A 17,556-nucleotide genomic window follows, 5' to 3' on the forward strand; every position below is an offset into this window, starting at 1 on the left:
AAGCCGAGCTGCTTCTATGGCCTACAAGCCCTGTGTGCTTTGTACACCCGGTGCCCCACCGAAGACCTGCTGCCTCTCTGAATTTCTCCCTGCCATTCTCTCCTCCCTCCCTGGTCTTCCTTCCGCTTCCTGACCATGCCCGTGGCCAGGGGCTTTGTGTTCCAGATCGTACTCCCGCAGCAGGGCCTTGGCACGAGCGGCCCCCGCTGCCTGGAAGGCTCTTCCTCCAGGCACGTGATTCCGGGCCTAATTGCTCAGCTCTCTTCAAACGGCACCTTCTCAGAGAGCCTTTCCCACGTGCTTGACCCCTTAGAGCCCCGCCCCTTCCCCCACAGCACCTGCTGCTCTCCCCAGCTTCATCTTGTCACTCGCTGATGTCTTCCACTTCCTCTCAGATGTGTAATGAGCCCCGGGAGAGAGAGGGCTCTGCTGTGTGCATTGCTGCATCCCCAGGACAAGGACACGTAGCAGGGGCTGCACAGATGTCTGTTAGGCGAACGAGAGGAATATCCTATTTCTGCGGAGTTGATAATAACCAAGAACATTTTCCCTTATGCTTGCTTGCTGGAGGTATCTGCCTGGCCCTTTCTCTGAGTCAGCTGTGAAAGAACAGAGTTTGCTGAAGGTAAGACAAAAGTTTTCTGACCCCAGTCAGAGCCTTACGCCAAACAGGATTCACATCCGGTAACTGCTCTTGGCAAAGAGGTGCCGAGTCCTGAGCTCCGGCTGTCAGGTGGCTACCCTGGAGCCGCTCCAGCCATGATGCCCAGAGGCCATCCCTGTGAGGTCATCTCATGACAGGCTTGGGCCACTGCGGATGTCCCTCAGAGGTTCTTGGGCACTTATCAGCCTGGGAAGGTGAGCACCATATGCCCCAGATTGGACATGGCTTGCTCTTTCTCTCCTGGGACCGAATTTCAGTGTGGCGGGGGCACCTGGGCAAGGATCATATGTCTGCTGTCCTTCACTAGGCACTTCCTTCAGGTTCTCCCCAGCTCTGGGAGATGATGAAGCCAGAGTTTGGAGTGCTAGAGTGACACAGGATGCTGATGTCCGTCCAGCCCCACTGGGCGCCACAAAACCATCTGAGACATCGCTGGACGTGGGGACATTTGCTGAGGTCAGGGGGACTTTCTGGACAAGGTCTTGTAGTATATGCAGTCCCTTAGTAATGCAAGTGGTTTTTTTTTTTTTTTAAATACCTTTTTATTTGGGGGTAATTCTAGACTTACAGAAAAGTTACAAAGATTTGTCAAAACCAAGAAACTGACATTGGCATGCTACTACTAACTAAACTCCAAACTTTATTTGGATTTCACCAGTTTGTACATTAATGTCCTCTTTGTGTTCTAGAATCCGATCCATATCCTAAACACAGCATTAATTGTCATATCTCCCTAGTCTCTTCTGATCTGTGACAATTTCTCAGTCTTTCCTTGTTTGTCATGGCCTTGATGGTCTTGAAGACTGGCCAGGTGTTATAGAATGTTCACCAAACTGATTTTGTCTGCTGTGTTTCTCATAATCTAGACTGGGGCTCAGACCTTGGGTTTTGGGGGGACTACAAAGAGGAGAAGTGCTATATTGTCACATCACATCGTGGCATGTGTGACATCCATACGTCTTACCATGGTTATATTAGTCCTGATCATTTGATTAATGTTGGGTTTGCTAAGTTTCTGCATGGTTTTCCCCTTTCTGGACTCCTTGGAATTGAGTTGCTAAGTCTAGCCCACTCACCAGGAGGACAGGGCAATAAGCTCCACTTCCTGAAGACAGTATCTATGTGTATTATTTGGAATGCTTCTGTGAGGAATATCTGTCTCTTCTCTTCATTTTCTTATTTATTAAATCATTTATTTACATCAGTATGGACTCACAGATAGAATTTTATGCTTTGGGTTATCATCTAATACCATGTCATTTCTTTTGTTGCTTAAATTGTTCCAGATTTGGCCACTGGGAGCTTCCTTCTAGAATTTTCATGGACTGTCTCATCTTGTTTGTGCCAATAAACCACTTTTCTGGAGTAGGAGGTTGAGTGTAACTCTTGAAAGATTTTAAGCCGACGGAGTGCCACCTCTGGTTGACCTCGCACTCTGGTCTGTAGAGCTCAAGCTCCCAGGGGACACGGGCGACACACTGTACAACTCCACAGCTACTCACTGATGTTTCTGGATGGGCTATTAAGTCCAAGCTCCTCTTGGGACCAGGTTCACTGATGGAGGGGGGCGAGTCAGGGCCAAGGCTGGACCCACTGGGAGTCCAGAAGGTGCCCAGGAATTTGCAGGGGTGAGAAGGGGTGAGAAGGAAGCAGGTGACATGATCCTACATTGGAGCGTTATTGGAGTCCTGAGACTTCCCTGGTAGGGCATGCTTCAGGGCCCAAGGATGGTGTCCACCCATCCTTGGGGGCTCAATCCAGAGACTGCAGCAGTTAAGGTGTTCAAGAGGCTCTAGTTGGGCCCAGCACCCCATACTTATCTCCAGGACTTAAACTTAGGCCCAGGAAAGGCTGGATGATCTTTTGTCCACCTGTCGTGGTATAGACTTGTCCTTGACCCTCCTGTGGTTGGGAGAGTACTGCACTTGGAACCAGGAGAGGTTGGGGGGAAGGAGTAGCAGCAAACAGGGGTCACAGTTCGGGCTGGGACAACAGAGCAGTTGGCTCAGGGTGAAGTCACTTAGAAATGTGAGCTCCAGTTGGTCTTTGGCGAAGGAAAAACCACATCCTCTCCAGAAGGCTTTCAGCCCAAGGGCTGAAGGAGCCACGTGTGCCAGGTCCCTGCCCACAAGCCTTTGGAGCTCCTAGAAGGGGTGTGGGCGAGACTCAGGGAGCTGGTAGTTTAAAAAGCAGCAACGCTGCACTGAGCAGAACAGTCTGGCGGTTGGCACTATGAAGGGGACGCTGCTTGTGCTGGCCTTGCTGGTGACCCAAGAGCTGGGCATCGAGATGGGTGAGAGTAGGAATGAGGGACAGATGGCCTTCCTGATCCTTGCCTCGCTCTGTCTCACTCCCTCACTCCCCATGGTGATCTCCAAGTAGATTCTAGGGACAGAGTTAGGGGGCAGCTGGGAGATCATTACCCAGGGGTCCTGCATAAACCCCCTGAGGTTTTCAGGCATGGACTGGAGGGAGAGGTTTGCAGGTGGAGGGGTCCTTAGTTGTGCACACAGTAGGGGAGAGTTTGTTGGGGGTAGTGGGGCTTAATGGAAGGTCAGAAGCAGGCGGGCTGGTATGTGTTGAGGCGCAGTCCGGGGCGTCTCACACTGTTCCCTCCTGCTGAGCGTGCCTCCTGGAAAATGGTCTCTGTGTCTGGGATGTAAGCAGTCCGGGGAGGGGGTAGGTCTCCGTGGAAGGTGAGTCAGAACACCCCGGGTATGTGAAGTCCTGTCAAGTGGTGGGGAAACAGGAGCCTCCTACCCTGGTGATTCTTTTGTTGAGGTGTTTTCTGTTTGTGTCTTCAGTGAAATCTTGCCCTATTTTTTATGTGATCTTTGGTGCCGTGGCCATTGGAGAGAAGTTAACGCTGGACGCCAGCCTTGATCTGGTCAATGCCACTGAACCAGAAAAAGCAGCCATGGAAAAAATCCAGGATTGCTACAGTGAGAAGGGACTCAAAGCCAAGGCCTTGGATCTGACTGTCATGGTAATTGACTGTCCTCTCCCCCCATCCCCACCCTGCTGCCGCACATGCAGCATATTGGAATAGTGCACGTACAAATAGACCGCGCCGTCAGCGGCTCCTCGACAGACACGAGCTACAAACAATCAAGCACATAAACTTCACTCCATCCTGCAGCACACAGAGTATGCAACCACACGCCCCATGCACATCCAGCCTCTTCTTCTACCACACGTGTCCCTCTCGTGCCAATTTACAGACAGCTGGAAAATCGGGGACTGACATCGGTGCGACACAGAAAGTGTGTGACTCAGGCTATTTTTAGGGGAGCCAGCATTGCAGGAGTAGAATTTTAACCTTCGGCAGGAAAGCAAGGGTCCTTACTTCAGCTCCTGCAGGTGTAGGAGCGCGCTCGGCTCTGTTTTACGAATGTCGAAACTGATCACCTGCCCTTCGACTCCCTTCTCAGGAAGGGACTCCCTGGCCTTGTAAGGCTTCTGGTTTTCGGCCTGTTTTACTGCCCACCTTGATGGCTGTTCTTTGGCTCTGAGTCCCACTTCCATCTGTCTCGTCTCAGTGCCGAAAGCCAGAAGCTGCGCTCTGTTGTTTTTGGTGCCTGGGGCCCCCGAGGCAGCTTCTAGCTACATGCACCTGCTCCCCAGGGCTGGTCAGTGCATCCCCTGATGAACTGTCTTCTTCCGTCATTGTTCTTCTTGCACAGTTATGTAGATTTTGATTAGTCTGTCTCATCACTCTCTTCCCCTAAGTGCTGGTTCTGCAAAATGAGAGGTTTATGAAGCAGCAGAATTTCTTGCATTAATATAGGCGCACAGGGCCATGAGACTGTTTACCGCGTCCGCATCCACATTCCATAGGTCCCACACACCTGACAGACGAGTCTCAGGTGCAGGAGACATCACATAGACCCACAGCCCAGAAGATTCTGATCTCCTTGCCTCCCTCGCTGGTTGTTCAGACTTCCCCCTGACACCTGTGTATGGGCGACTGGGGAGTCATCTTCATCCTCTTCTGATGGACTGCAGCTCCCTCTCCAGCCAGGGTTCTTGCTGGGGATGGAGCCGAATCCCTGAGGATGAGGAGCGGGGTGATCCTGAGGGGATGGATCGCTCTGCCTTGCGCTCAGGTCTTCCGTTCCTCCTCGTCTTACTCTCTCCCAGGCTACCATCACCAGCAGCAAGCAGTGCATCTCTGAAGCTGTGGTCCCATTGAAGAATGTCGTGACCTCGTTGGGGAGATGAATCTTTGCCCCAGATGCCTGATCTGAGCTCTGTCCTCCTGCTCTGTTCTTCACACCTGAAGCTGGAATCCCCATACCTGTCCTCACCTCCTTTAGTCTCTATCAGGCTGGCTGTAATAAAATAACTGCAGCTTAGCTCTGCATGCCCCATGTCTGTGTGCTCGGCAGAGAGTGTGCGAGGCCTGGCAGGAGGTCCCGGGACACGGCGAAGGGGAGGGGGGGAGACACATGTGGTCACTGAGAGCGTGGGGACTGGAGTCAGGCCGAATCAGGAGCAGGTGCGAGCGGTTTCCTCTTTCTCAGGCTATTCTCTCATCTGTAAAATGGGGATTCTGTGTGTGGATTAAATAGCATATATGTAAGCCCAGGATTCCCCACTCTGGATGGATAAAAATGTCCACGTAGCCTATTGCTGACTCCGCATTTGCCACCGTTGCAGAGCCTTTAGCCCCTTACATGTCACCCTGGTCGTTGGAGGGTGGACTCAAGCGATAACCTGAGTGGGCTTATCACAAGTCCTCTCCGTCTCCCAGTGGCATCCGCCCTTTTATGCTTCTTAGGTGGATGTCTTCTGAGGAGGCCGGCCTTTCTGCCGAGAAACCCAGTTCCACTGCTGTTCTTGGGTTCTGCCAGTGGACCCAGGACCGCCATGCAATCTTGGCTCAGGAGGAAGGGAGAAAGGGAGTGGAAACCAACCCAGAGGGAATGCTGCTGTCGCGGGGAGCTCAGGCTCTTAAATCTTACTTGCAGGATGTGTCACCTCTGGCAAGTGTCATGAGCCCTCTGAGCCTACTTCCAAAAGCATCAGATCGGCAATTGTATTTATTAGTAGGCTACTTGTGAAGCTGCAAGGCTAGGAGTAGGTTTTACCTTTATTTCCCAGAGACTAGAGCAGTGTTGGGCTCCAGTGAGTATGGCTCACAGAAAAAGTAGCACATCAGGTGACCTCTCTCTACCTTCCTGGGCCAGGCAAGCACAATAAGGTCATATTGAGGGTGTTGCACTTGGGACATGCCAAGAGGCCAGGGGCTTGAGTTCTGGCTCTTTTCTGGCCTAATGGTTGAACTTAAGCGTTTTAATTTACCTGTTGGCTCATTTTACAAATGGATTTTATACCTGCCAAGTCTGCTAGACTTAATATTAAGTGTTCAGGTCATACTAAAGATCTAAAATTTTATTGATAAATACAAAATAAAATTTGAATTGATAGAGGGCTAAATCATATTTTATACAGGATAAATTGACCCTGTAGAAATGGAACTGGAGGGGATTATGCCAAGTGAAATAAGTCAAGCAGAGACAGACACTTATCATATGGTTTCACTCATATGTGGAACATAAGGAATAGTGTGGAGGACCACAGGGGAAGGGAATGGAAAACTGGGAAGAAATCAGAGAGGGAGACAAACCATGAAGAGACTCTGGACTCTGGGAACCAAACTGAGGGTTGCGGAAAGGGAGGGGGTACGGGGATGGGGTAACTGGGTGATGGGCTTTAAGGGGGCACGTGATGTGATGAGCACTGGGTGCTATACACAATGAATGAATCGTTGAACACTACATCAAAAACTAATGAGGTACTATATGTTGGCTAATTGAACATAATAATAATAAAAAGAAATGTCAACTAGTCCTAAATCCATCTAAATTAATTATGTTCTAATGAAGATTGATTTAAAGTTTATCCAAAAGAACACATTCTTGAAATCAAGCAAGAAAATTTAGAAAATAAGAACTATGAGCAGGATCTTTCTCACTAGGTCTTATAACATAGGTATATATTTATGACTAATAAATAGTCTAGTTTTGGTAGATAAATAGATGGCCACTGTGATACAAAACACACAGATAGACTCAAAGAGGGGCTCCAGGGTGGCTCAGTTAGTTAAGTATCTGCATCTGGCTCAGGTCATGATCCTGGAGTTCCAGGATTGAGCTCCGTGTTGGGCTCCCCACTCAGCAGAGTCTGCTTCTCCCTCTGACCCTACTCCTCTCATGCTTTCTCTCTCTCAAATAAGTAAAATCTTTAAAAAAAAATAGACTCAAAGATAGTTTAAGATATAATAGTGACAGCTTATTGAATCATGGAGAAAGAATCGATTTTTTTTAAGTGGCATTGAACAAAATGACCAAATATTTAAGAAATGAAGATGGGCCTGCCAAGCCTTTCTCTGTGGATTAATGTGGACTAATGATTCATTTGCCATAATTTCAATAGTTAATTATCCATTTGTCATGACTGATCTCTCTCTTTCTCTCCCTCCCACCCCTTTCTTTTGACTTTCATGATATCATAGTCTGTTGGTTTTTCTCTACCTTACTGGGGGATCTTTCTCAGCTTTTCTGGTTACTTCTGTCTTATACTAGGAATAACTTTCTTTATATCTCTTTTCTACATACACTTTCTTAGTGTATGAACTTGGGACATGCTAAGTTTCTTTCTTAGTGATATCTACAACTTCCAAATTTAAATCTCCAAACCCAGTACTAATTTTCAAGGCACAGAATTGGCTCTCACTAAATATTTGTTGAATTAATGAATATTGAAAAAACTCTAAATTCCTCCTAAGGGACAAATATACACAGAATTTAAATAAATGAAAAGACTATTGAATGGGAATTTTTTTTTTAAAGATTTTATTTATTTATTTGAGAGAGAGGGAATGAGAGACAGAGAGCATGAGAGGGAGGAGGGTCAGAGGGAGAAGCAGACTCCCTGCTGAGCAGGGAGCCCGATGCAGGACTCGATCCCAGAACTCCAGGCTCATGACCTGAGCCGAAGGCAGTCGCTTAACCAACTGAGCCACCCAGGCGCCCTGAATGGGAATTTTAACAGCATAAAGATGTCATTTCCCGGGCGCCTGGGTGGCTCAGTCATTAAGCACCTGCCTTTGGCTCAGGTCATGATCCCAGAGTCCTGGGATCGAGCCCCGCATCGGGCTCCTGCTCCGCGGGAAGCCTGCTTCTCCCTCTCCCACTCCCCCTGCTTGTGTTTCCTCTCTTGCTGTGTCTCTCTCTGTCAAATAAATAAAATCTTTAAAAAAAAAATAAAGAAAAAAATGTCATTTCCCCCTAAAAACAGCAGTTTATTGTAATCCTAATGAAAACACCAAGAGGATTTTTTTTGAAGAAAAAAAGTATTTTAGGGGCGCCTGACTGGCTCAGTCATTAAGCGTCAGCCTTCGGCTCAAGTCGTGATCCCAGGGTCCTGGGGTCGGGCCCCACGTCGGGCTCCCTGCTCCGCGGGAAGCCTGCTTCTCCCTCTCCCACTCCCCCTGCTTGTGTTCCCTCTCTCGCGGTGTCTCTCTCTGTCAAATAAGAAAATAAAAAATCTTTTTTTTTTTTTTAAAGATTTTATTTATTTATTTGAGAGAGAGAGAGAATGAGAGAGAGCACATGAGAGGGGATAGGGTCAGAGGGCAAAGCAGACTCCCTGCCGAGCAGGGAGCCCGATGCGGGACTCGATCCAGGGACTCCAGGATCATGACCTGAGCCGAAGGCAGTCGCTTAACTAACTGAGCCACCCAGGCGCCCAGAAAATAAAAAATCTTTAAAAAAAAGAAAAAAGTATTTTATTTTTTAAAAATTCATTTTTACTGAGGTATAATTGGCATACAACATTGTGTAAGTGTAAGGTATATAATGTGTTGACTTGATACACTTATATACAGCAATATGATTACCACCATAGCATTAGCTAACACCTCTATCACATCACATAATTATCATTTATTCTTGTGGTGGGAACAACTAAGATCTAGTCTCTTAGCAACTGTGAAGTTTATAATACAGTTCTGTTGTCTATAATCACTATGCCGTGCATTAGATCTCCAGGACTTATTTGTCTACTGCTTGTGGGTTTGTACCCTTAAACAACGTCTTCCTAATATCCCTAACAAAAAGTACTTTACTCTTATGAAATTGACCTTACATTTGCCATATGATTTGGAAACTTCTCTCCAAGTATACACTCAAGAGAAATAAAATTTATGTTTACATAAAAACCTGCAATGTTTATAGCAGCTTTATTCAGATTTCAGTTTATCAAAATTGGAAACAACCTAAGTGTCCTCCAAGTGGGGATAGATAAAATGTGTCACACTCACACAATTGAATACTACTCAGCAATAAAAAGGAACAAATTATTGGTGCATGCAACAGTATGGAAGAATCTCAAATGTATTATGTTGAATAAAAGAAACAGCTTAAAATCTATAATTAAATGGCTATTTATGTGCCATTTATATTTGGAAAAATAAGAATAGCTAAACAAAAATTTTAAAAAGTAATTAGGGGTAGTAAGCCTTATGAAATATTAAAACATACACATCAGGGGCGGCTGGGTGGCTCAGTCGTTAAGCATCTGCCTTCGGCTCAGGTCATGATCCCAGGGTCCTGGGATGGAGCCCTGCATCGGGCTCCCTGCTCAGCGGGAAGCCTGCTTCTCCCTCTCCCACTCCCCCTGCTTGTGTTCCTGCTCTCGCTCTCTCTCTCTCTGTCAAATAAATAAATAAAATCTTTAAAAAAAATAAAAATAAAACATACACATCACAGGCAGATAAATGGACTATCGAAGGCCAGACATAGGTCTAAATAATCATGGATTTTATGATAAAGGTAACTTGCAAATATAAATGAAGAAATAAGGATTATTTCACAAAGGAAATGGTGCTGGATCAACTGACTGAACATTCAGGGAAATACAACTGTTGGATATCTCTCTTATAGCTTTCTTCAAAATTAACTTCAGATAGGGGCGCCTGGGTGGCTCAGTCGTTAAGCGTCTGCCTTCAGCTCAGGTCATGATCCCAGAGTCCTGGGATCGAGCCCCGCATCGGGTTCCCTGCTCCGTGGGAAGCCTGCTTCTCCCTCTCCCACTCCCCCTGCTTGTGTTCTCTCTCTCACTGTCTCTCTCTCTCTCTGTCAAATAAATAAATAAAATCTTTAAAAAAAAAAATTAACTTCAGATAACTTAAAGACTTACATATTTAAAGAGTGAGACAGAACGATCCCATAAAAGTCTTAGAAAAGGGGCACCTGGGTGGCTCAGTCCATTAAGTGTCTGCCTTCGGCTCAGGTCATGATCTCAGGGTCCTGAGATTGAGCCCCATGTTGGGCTCCCTGCTTGTTGGGAATCTGCTTCTCCGTCTCCCTCTGCCCCTCCCCTTGCTTGTGATCTTTCTCTCTCTCTCCCTCTCTCTCAGATAAATAAATAAAGAAAATCTTAGAAAAAAAAGTCTTAGAGGGGCACCTGGGTGGCTCAGTCTGTTAAGCATCCCGGGGTCCTGGGATCGAGCCCCGCATTGGACTCCCTGCTCAGAGGGGAGCCTGCTTCTCCCTCTCCCTCTGCTGCCCCCCCTCCCCCACGCGTGCTCTCTCTCTTTTACTCTCTGAAATAAATAAATAAATAAATCTTTAAAAATAAATAAAAAAGTCTTAGAAAAATTATAGAAGAATATTTCTATAACCTCAGAGTAAAGAAGACCTTCCCAAAGATATGTATATTTATATATATTTATAATATACATAATTATATATAGTTATGTATTATGTATACACATAGAGAGTATAATACTTTTATAATAGTTTTTCTTACATTAAAATTCTTTTTTCCCCAGTTGTTCACAGAATATGCATTTTTTTATTTTTTATTTTTTCATTATTATTTTTTTATTATGTTCAGTTAGCCAATATATAAATTCTATTTGGAATAAAATGGACTCTTTAAAATAAAAGAATAGATGGGACGCCTGGGTGGCTCAGTCAGTTAAGCATCTGCCTTCAGCTCGGGTCATGATCCCAGAGTCCTGGGATCGAGTTCCACGTCGGGCTTGTGGGGAGTCTGCTTCTCCCTCTGCCTCTGACTCTCTCTCTGTGTCTCTCATGAATAAATAAATAAAATCTTTTTTCTTAAAAAATAAAAGAATAGAATAATGATCTCTATTGGGATTGAAACACATGTAGAAATAAAATGTATTACACAGTGCACAAATGCCAGGGGAGAAGAAATGGATGCCTACTGTTCTTGTATTTTTTTTTTTTTTAAAGATTTTATTTATTTAACAGAGAGAGAGACACAGTGAGAGAGGGAGCACAAGCAGGGGGAGTGGGAGAGAGATAAGCAGGCTTCCCACCGAGCAGGGAGCCCGATGCGGGGCTCGATCCCAGGACCCTGGGATCATGACCTGAGCCGAAGGCAGACGCTTAACGACTGAGCCACCCAGGCGCCCCTATTCTTGTATTTTTAAATCTTATATGTGAAGGGATATAATATTACTTGAGTGTTGATTGTGTTAAGTTAAAGATGTATATTATAAATAAAACCACTTTATGTTTTTAAATTTTTAAATTTAAATTTTTATGTTTTTGAGAGAAAGAATGTGTGCACATTCATACAAGTGGGAAGGGAGGGGCAGAAGGGGAGGGAGAGAGAGAATCTTAAGTAGGTTCCATGCTCAGCATGGAGCCTGACACAGGGCTCTATCTCACGACACTGAGATCATGACCAGAGCCAAAATCAAGAGTCAGACACTTAACTGACTGAGCCACCCAGGTGCCCCTAAATAAAACCACTTTAAAAATATTAAAAAATAAGTGAATATAGGACAAAAAATTGAATTGTAAAAATTCAAAATTAGGCAGAAAAAGGAATAATTCAGAACAGATAGGACAAATGGGAAATAAATATCAAAGCTATAGATTTAAACTCAATCATATCAGTAACCACTTTAAATATAAATGGTTTATAAATTCTATTTAAGAGGCAGAGATTGTTAGAGTGAATAAAAAAGAAGACTTCAACATATACTGCCTGTAGGAAACCCACTTTAAATATAAAGACAAATATAGGCTAAAAACAAAAAGGTGGAAAATGATATAACATGATGACACTAATAAAAAGAAAGCCAGTGTTCCTACATTTGCACCAGATACAGTATATATTAAAGCAAAAAAATGTTACAAGGAATAAGAAAGATTATTTCATAATGATAAAAGGGTCAATTTAACAAGAGGATATACAAATCCTAAACATTTTTGCACCTAATAGCAAAGCTTCAAATTATATGAAGCAAAAACAAAAGAAATGAAAGAAGTAGACAAATCCAAAATTATACTTAGAGACTACATCATTTCCCTCTCAATTACTGATAGAACAAGCAGACAGGAAAATCAATAGGATATAGAAGATTAGGACAACACTAACAAGCAACTTGACCTGATTGACACATTACCCAACAATATATCATTCAAATAATTCAAATTATATTCTCTGACCACAATGGATTTAAATTAGAAATCAATTATCGAAAGATATTTGATAAGTATTTAAATACTGGGAAATTTAATCATATACTTCTACTAAACAATCCACAAGTGAAAAAAGAAATCAAATGAGAAATTAGAAAGTACTTTGTTCTGAATAAAAATCAAAGACCACTCATCAAGATTTGTGGGATGCTGCTAGCACTTAGGGGCAAATTTATAGCACTAAATGCCAATATTATAAAATAAAGATCTCAAATCAATCACTCTATCTTGAGAAACTAGAAAAGGAAGAGAAAAAAAAAAAATCCAAAGTAAGCAGAGGGAAAAAAAAAGAACAGACCAGAGTAAAAAGCCACTCAAATATATAACTGTAAGATAATAGAGAAATTTATAAGACCCAACATCTGGCTTTTCAATAAAATCCATAAACATCTAACCACATTGATCAGGATAAAAAGAGAGAAGATACAAATGACCAAATTAGATTGATAGATTTTTTTTTTTCAGAGCTTTACTGAGGTCTTCTGTACACCATAGTTTATGATGAGAATTAAGCTGTCATTCTTGCGACAGTATTCCTGTACATAATGTATCATTTTCCTCTGGCAGCTTTTATGATTTCCTTCTTCTTTCTGCCCCCAATTTATTGAGATATAATTGACATATAACATTGTGTAAGTTTAAGGTGTATATTGTGTTGATTTGATACATTTATATATTGCAAAATGGTCACCAACATGACATTAGCTAACACCTCCATCCCATTACATAATTACCATTGCTTTTGTGTGGTGAGAACAATTAAGACATATTGTCATAGCATTTTTCAAGTATGTAATATAGTATTATTAGCTATAATCACCATGCTATTAAATCCCTAGGAATTGTTAATTTTATCATTGCAATTTGTACCCTTTGACCAATATCTCCCATTTTCTCCACCTCCAGGACCTGGTAAGCACTACTATACTTTCTGTTTCTCTGTTTGGCTTTTTTAGATTCCACATATAAATGAATGTGTACAGTATCTGTTTCAGTCTAACATTTCACTTAACATAATGCCCTCAGGTTTCACCCAAGTTGTCACAAATGACAGGTTTTTCTTCTTTCTTGTGTCTGAAAAATATTCAGTTTGTGTGTGTGTGTGTGTGTGTGTGTGTGTGTGTGTGTGTACATGATCAGCAACGTCAGGCACCTTTTCATGTACCTGTTGGCCACCTGTATGTCTTCCTTGGAAAAGTGCCTATTCATTTTCTCTGCTCTTTTTTAAAAAATTGGGTTTCTTTCTTTTTTTTTTTTTAAGATTTTATTTACTTAGAGAGAGGGACAGTGAGAGAGAGAATACAAGCAGGGGGAGTGGGAGAGGGAGAAGGAGGCTTCCGGCGGAGCAGGGAGCCTGATGTGGGACTCGATCCCAGGGCCCTGGGATCATAACCTGAGCCGAAGGCAGATGCTCAACGACTGAGCCACCCAGGCACCCAAAAAATTGGGTTTCTTAAATACTGGGTTGTATGAGTTATTTGTATATTTTGGATATTAACCCTTTATCAGATAGATGGTTTACAAGTATTTTCTTCCATTCCACAAGTTGCCTTTTCATTTTGTTAATTTTTTTGCTATGCAGAATCTTTTTTTTTTTTTTAGATTTTATTTATTTATTTGACAGAGAGAGAGAGACAGTGAGAGAGGGAACACAAGCAGAGGGAGTGGGAGAGGGAGAAGCAGGCTTCCCACCAAGCAGAGAGTCTGATGTGGGGCTCGATCCCAGAACCCTGGGATCATGACCTGAGCCAAAGGCAGATGTTTAACGACTGAGCCACCCAGGCACCCCCATGCAGAAGCTTTTTAGTTTGATGTAGTCCCACTTACTGATTTTTTAAAAAAATATTTTATTTATTTATTTGAGAGAGAGAGACAGAGAGCACGAGCAGGGAGGAGAGGGAGAAGCAGGCTCCCCACTGAACAGGGAGCCCGATGCAAGACTTGATCCCAGGACCCTGGGATCATGACCTGAGCCGAAGGCAGACACTTAACTGACTGAACCACTCAGGTGCCCCCCACTTATAGATTTTTGCTTTTGTTTCTTGTTCTTTCAGTGTCACAGGCAGGAAACTGCTGAAAAGACCAATGTAAGGAAGCTTTTCCTTGTTTTCTTCTAGGAGTTTCAAGTTTTCAGGTCTTACATTTAGTTGTTAATCCATGTCACATTAATTCATTTTTAATTCAAGTATAATTAATACACAGCGTTATATTAGTTTCTGGTGTACAATATAATAATTCAGCAATTCATGTCAAGTTAGTTTTTGTGAGTGGTGTAAGGTAGGAGTCCAATTTCATTCTTTTGCATTGTGGATATCCAGTTTTTTTAGCACCATTTATTGAAGAGACTATCTTTTCCCCATTGTATATTCTTGGCTCCCTTGTCAAATATAAGTTGATCATATATATGAGGATTTATTTTTGGGCTTTCAATTTTGTTCTGTTGTCTATGTGTCTGTTTTTATGCCAGTGCCATACTATTTTGATTACTGTAGTTTTTAGCATAGTTTGAGATAAAAAAGCATGATGCCCCTGCCTTTATTCTTCATTCTCAGGATTGCTATGACTTTTGGGTCTCTTGTGGCTTCACATTTTAGAATTATTTTTTCTAATTCTGTGAAAAAGCTAGTGGAATTTTGGTAGGGATTGCGTTGAATCTATAGATGGCTTTGGGTAATATGGATATCTTAACAGTATTAATTCTTCCAATCTATGGACATGGGCTATCTTTCCATTTGTTCACGTCTTCTTCAGTTTCTTTCATCAAAATCTTAAAGTTTTCAGCATACAGATCTTTCACCTCCTTGGTTAAATTTATTTCTGAGGTTTTCATTGTTTTTGATGTTGTTGTAAATGGGACTGTTTTATTTATTTATTTTTTGGTTGTTTTGTTGTAAGTGTATAGAAACACATTTGCTTTCTCTGTATTCACTTTGTATCCTGCAATTTTACTGAATTCTTTTTTTTTTCAAAGTGTTTGCCTTTTTAATTTTTATTATTTTTATTTTTTCATTTTTTAAAATTTAAATTCAATTAATTAACATATAATGTATTATTGATTTCAGAAGGAGAGGTCAGTGATTCATCAGTCTTATATTTTATATTATAATACCCAGTGCTCATTACATCACGTGCCCTCCTTAATGTCTACCACCCAGTTACCCCATCCCTCCACCCTCTCCCCTCCAGCAACCCTCAGTTTGTTTCCTATGATTAAGAGTCTCTTACGGTTTGTCTCCCTCTCTGATTTCATCTTGTTTTATTTTTTCCTCTCTTCCCCTATGATCCTGTTTTGTTTCTTAAATTCCACATATGAGTGAGATCTTACAATTGTCTATCTCTGATTGACTTACTTCGCTTAGCAAAATACCCTCTAATTCCAACCACATTGTGGCAAATGGCAATATTTCATTTTTTTGATGGCTGTATAATATTCCATTGTGTATATATACCACATCTTCTTAATCCATTCATCTGTTGATGGACATCTGGGCTCTTTCCATATTTGGCTGTTGTGGACATTGCTGTTATAAACATTGGGGTGCAGGTGCCCCTTCGAATCACTGCATTTGTATCTTTGGGGTAAATACCCAGTAGTGCAATTGCTGGGTCGTAGGGTAGCTCTATTTTAATCTTTTTGAGAAACCTCCATACTGTTTTCCAGAGTGGCTGCACCAGCTTGCATTCCCACCAACAGTGTAGGAGGGTTCCCCTTTCTCTGCATCCCTGCCAACATCTGTCGTTTCCTGACTTGTTAATTTTAGCCATTCTGACTGGTGGGAGGTGGTAGCTCATTGTGTTTTTGTTTTTTTTTAATTTTTTTTTAAGGTTTTATTTATTTGACAGAGAGAGAGACCGTGAGAGAGGGAACACAAGCAAGGGGGAGTGGAGAGGGAGAAGCAGGCTTCCTGCTGAGCAGAGAGCCTGATGTGGAACTTGATCCCAGGACCTTGGGATCATGACCTGAGCCGAAGGCTTAATGACTGAGCCACCCAGGCACCCCGCTCATTGTGGTTTTGATTTGTATTTCCCTGATGCCAAGTGATGTGGAGCATTTTTTTTAATGTGCCTATTGGCCTTTTGTATGTCGTCTTTGAAGAATGTCTTTTCATGTCTTCTGCCCATCTCTCAGTTGGATTATTTGTTCTTTGGGTGTTGAGTTTGATAAGTTCTTTATAGATTTTGGATACTAGCCCTTTATCTGATAAGACATTTGCAAATATCTTTTCCCATTCTGTGGGTTGTTTTTTGGTTTTTTCGACTGTTTCCTTTGTAGTGCAAAAGCTTTTTATCTTGATGAAGTCCCAATAGTTCATTTTGTTTCCCTTGCCTCCAGAGATGTGTCTAGTAAGAAATTGCTATGGCCAATGTTAAAGAGGTTGCTGCCTGTGTTCACCTCTAGGATTTTGATGGTTTCCTGTCTCATTTTAGGTCTTTCATTTATTTTGAATTTATTTTTGGGTATGGTGTAAGAAAGTGGTCCAGTTTCATTCTTCTGCCTGTGGCTGTCCAGTTTTCCCAGCACAGTTTGTTGAAGAGATTGTGGTGGTATTTTTTTTTTTTTAAGATTTTATTTATTTATTTGACAGAGAGAGAGAGACAGTGAGAGAGGAAACACAAGCAAGGGGAGTGGGAGAGGGAGAAGCAGGCTTCCTGCCAAGCAGGGAGCCCAATGAGGGGCTCAATCCCAGGACCCTGGGATCATGACCTGAGCCGAAGGCAGACACTTAATGACTGAGCCACCCAGGCGCCCTGAGACTGTCTTTTCCATTGGATATTCTTTCCTGCTTTGTCGAAGATTAGTTGACCATAGAGTTGAGCATCCATTTCTGGGCTCTCTATTCTGTTCCATTGATCTATGTGTCTGTTTTTGTGTCAGTACCATACTGTCCTGATGACTACAGCTTTGTAATATAACTTGAAGTCCAGAATTGTGATACCTCCAACTTTGCTTTTCTTTTTCGAGGTTGCTTTGGCTATTTGTGGTCTTTTGTGGTTTCATACAAATTTTAGGATTGTTTGTTCTAGCTCTGTGAAAAATGCTGGTAGTATTTTGATAGGGATTGCATTAAATGGGTAGATTCCTTTAGCTAGTATAAACATTTTAACAATATTTGTTCTTTCAATCCATGAACATGGAATGTTTTTCCATTTCTTTGTGTCATCTTCAAATTCTTTCATAGGTGTTTTATAGTTTTCAGAGTGCGGATCTTTTACCTCTTTGGTTAGGTTTATTCCTAGGTATCTTATGGTTTTTGGCACAGTTGTAAATGGGATTTATTCTTTGATTTCTCTTTCTGCTGCTTCATTATTGGTGTATAGGGATGCAACGGATTCCTGTACATTTATTTTGTGTCTGGCTACTTT

General features: G+C 42.6%; 1 protein-coding gene and 1 long non-coding RNA gene across 4 annotated transcripts; both read left to right on the forward strand.

The window, feature by feature from the left end:
* Positions 1-325: 325 nt before the first annotated feature.
* Positions 326-2,333, forward strand: LOC144380274 (uncharacterized). Of its 3 annotated transcripts, none has more exons than XR_013444298.1 (3): positions 326-625; positions 972-1,120; positions 1,951-2,333. It is a non-coding gene; the product is annotated as an uncharacterized LOC144380274 (long non-coding RNA). The 3 variants fall into 3 exon arrangements; XR_013444300.1 differs by having other exon boundaries at positions 985-1,120; XR_013444299.1 differs by lacking the exon at positions 326-625 and adding an exon at positions 836-858.
* A 486-nt stretch (positions 2,334-2,819) lies between these two features.
* Positions 2,820-5,019, forward strand: LOC118545928 (major allergen I polypeptide chain 2-like). Its single transcript, XM_036108511.2, has 3 exons — positions 2,820-2,957; positions 3,469-3,650; positions 4,805-5,019. Exons 1-3 carry the CDS (start codon positions 2,897-2,899, stop codon positions 4,883-4,885), a joined length of 324 nt encoding a protein of 107 aa, XP_035964404.2. The 5' UTR covers positions 2,820-2,896; the 3' UTR covers positions 4,886-5,019.
* Positions 5,020-17,556: the final 12,537 nt, after the last annotated feature.

The sequence above is a fragment of the Halichoerus grypus genome, chromosome 15 (assembly GCF_964656455.1).
Source record: "Halichoerus grypus chromosome 15, mHalGry1.hap1.1, whole genome shotgun sequence".
Lineage (NCBI taxonomy): Eukaryota > Metazoa > Chordata > Mammalia > Carnivora > Phocidae > Halichoerus > Halichoerus grypus.

Bases quoted from the DNA above. Each gene is read 5' to 3' on its own strand.
- LOC118545928 (XM_036108511.2), top strand. From the start codon at position 2,897: ATGAAGGGGACGCTGCTTGTGCTGGCCTTGCTGGTGACCCAAGAGCTG. The intron at 2,958-3,468 runs GTGAGAGTAGGA...TTGTGTCTTCAG, and splicing joins AGAGCTGGGCATCGAGATGG to TGAAATCTTGCCCTATTTTT. The intron at 3,651-4,804 runs GTAATTGACTGT...ACTCTCTCCCAG, and splicing joins CCTTGGATCTGACTGTCATG to GCTACCATCACCAGCAGCAA.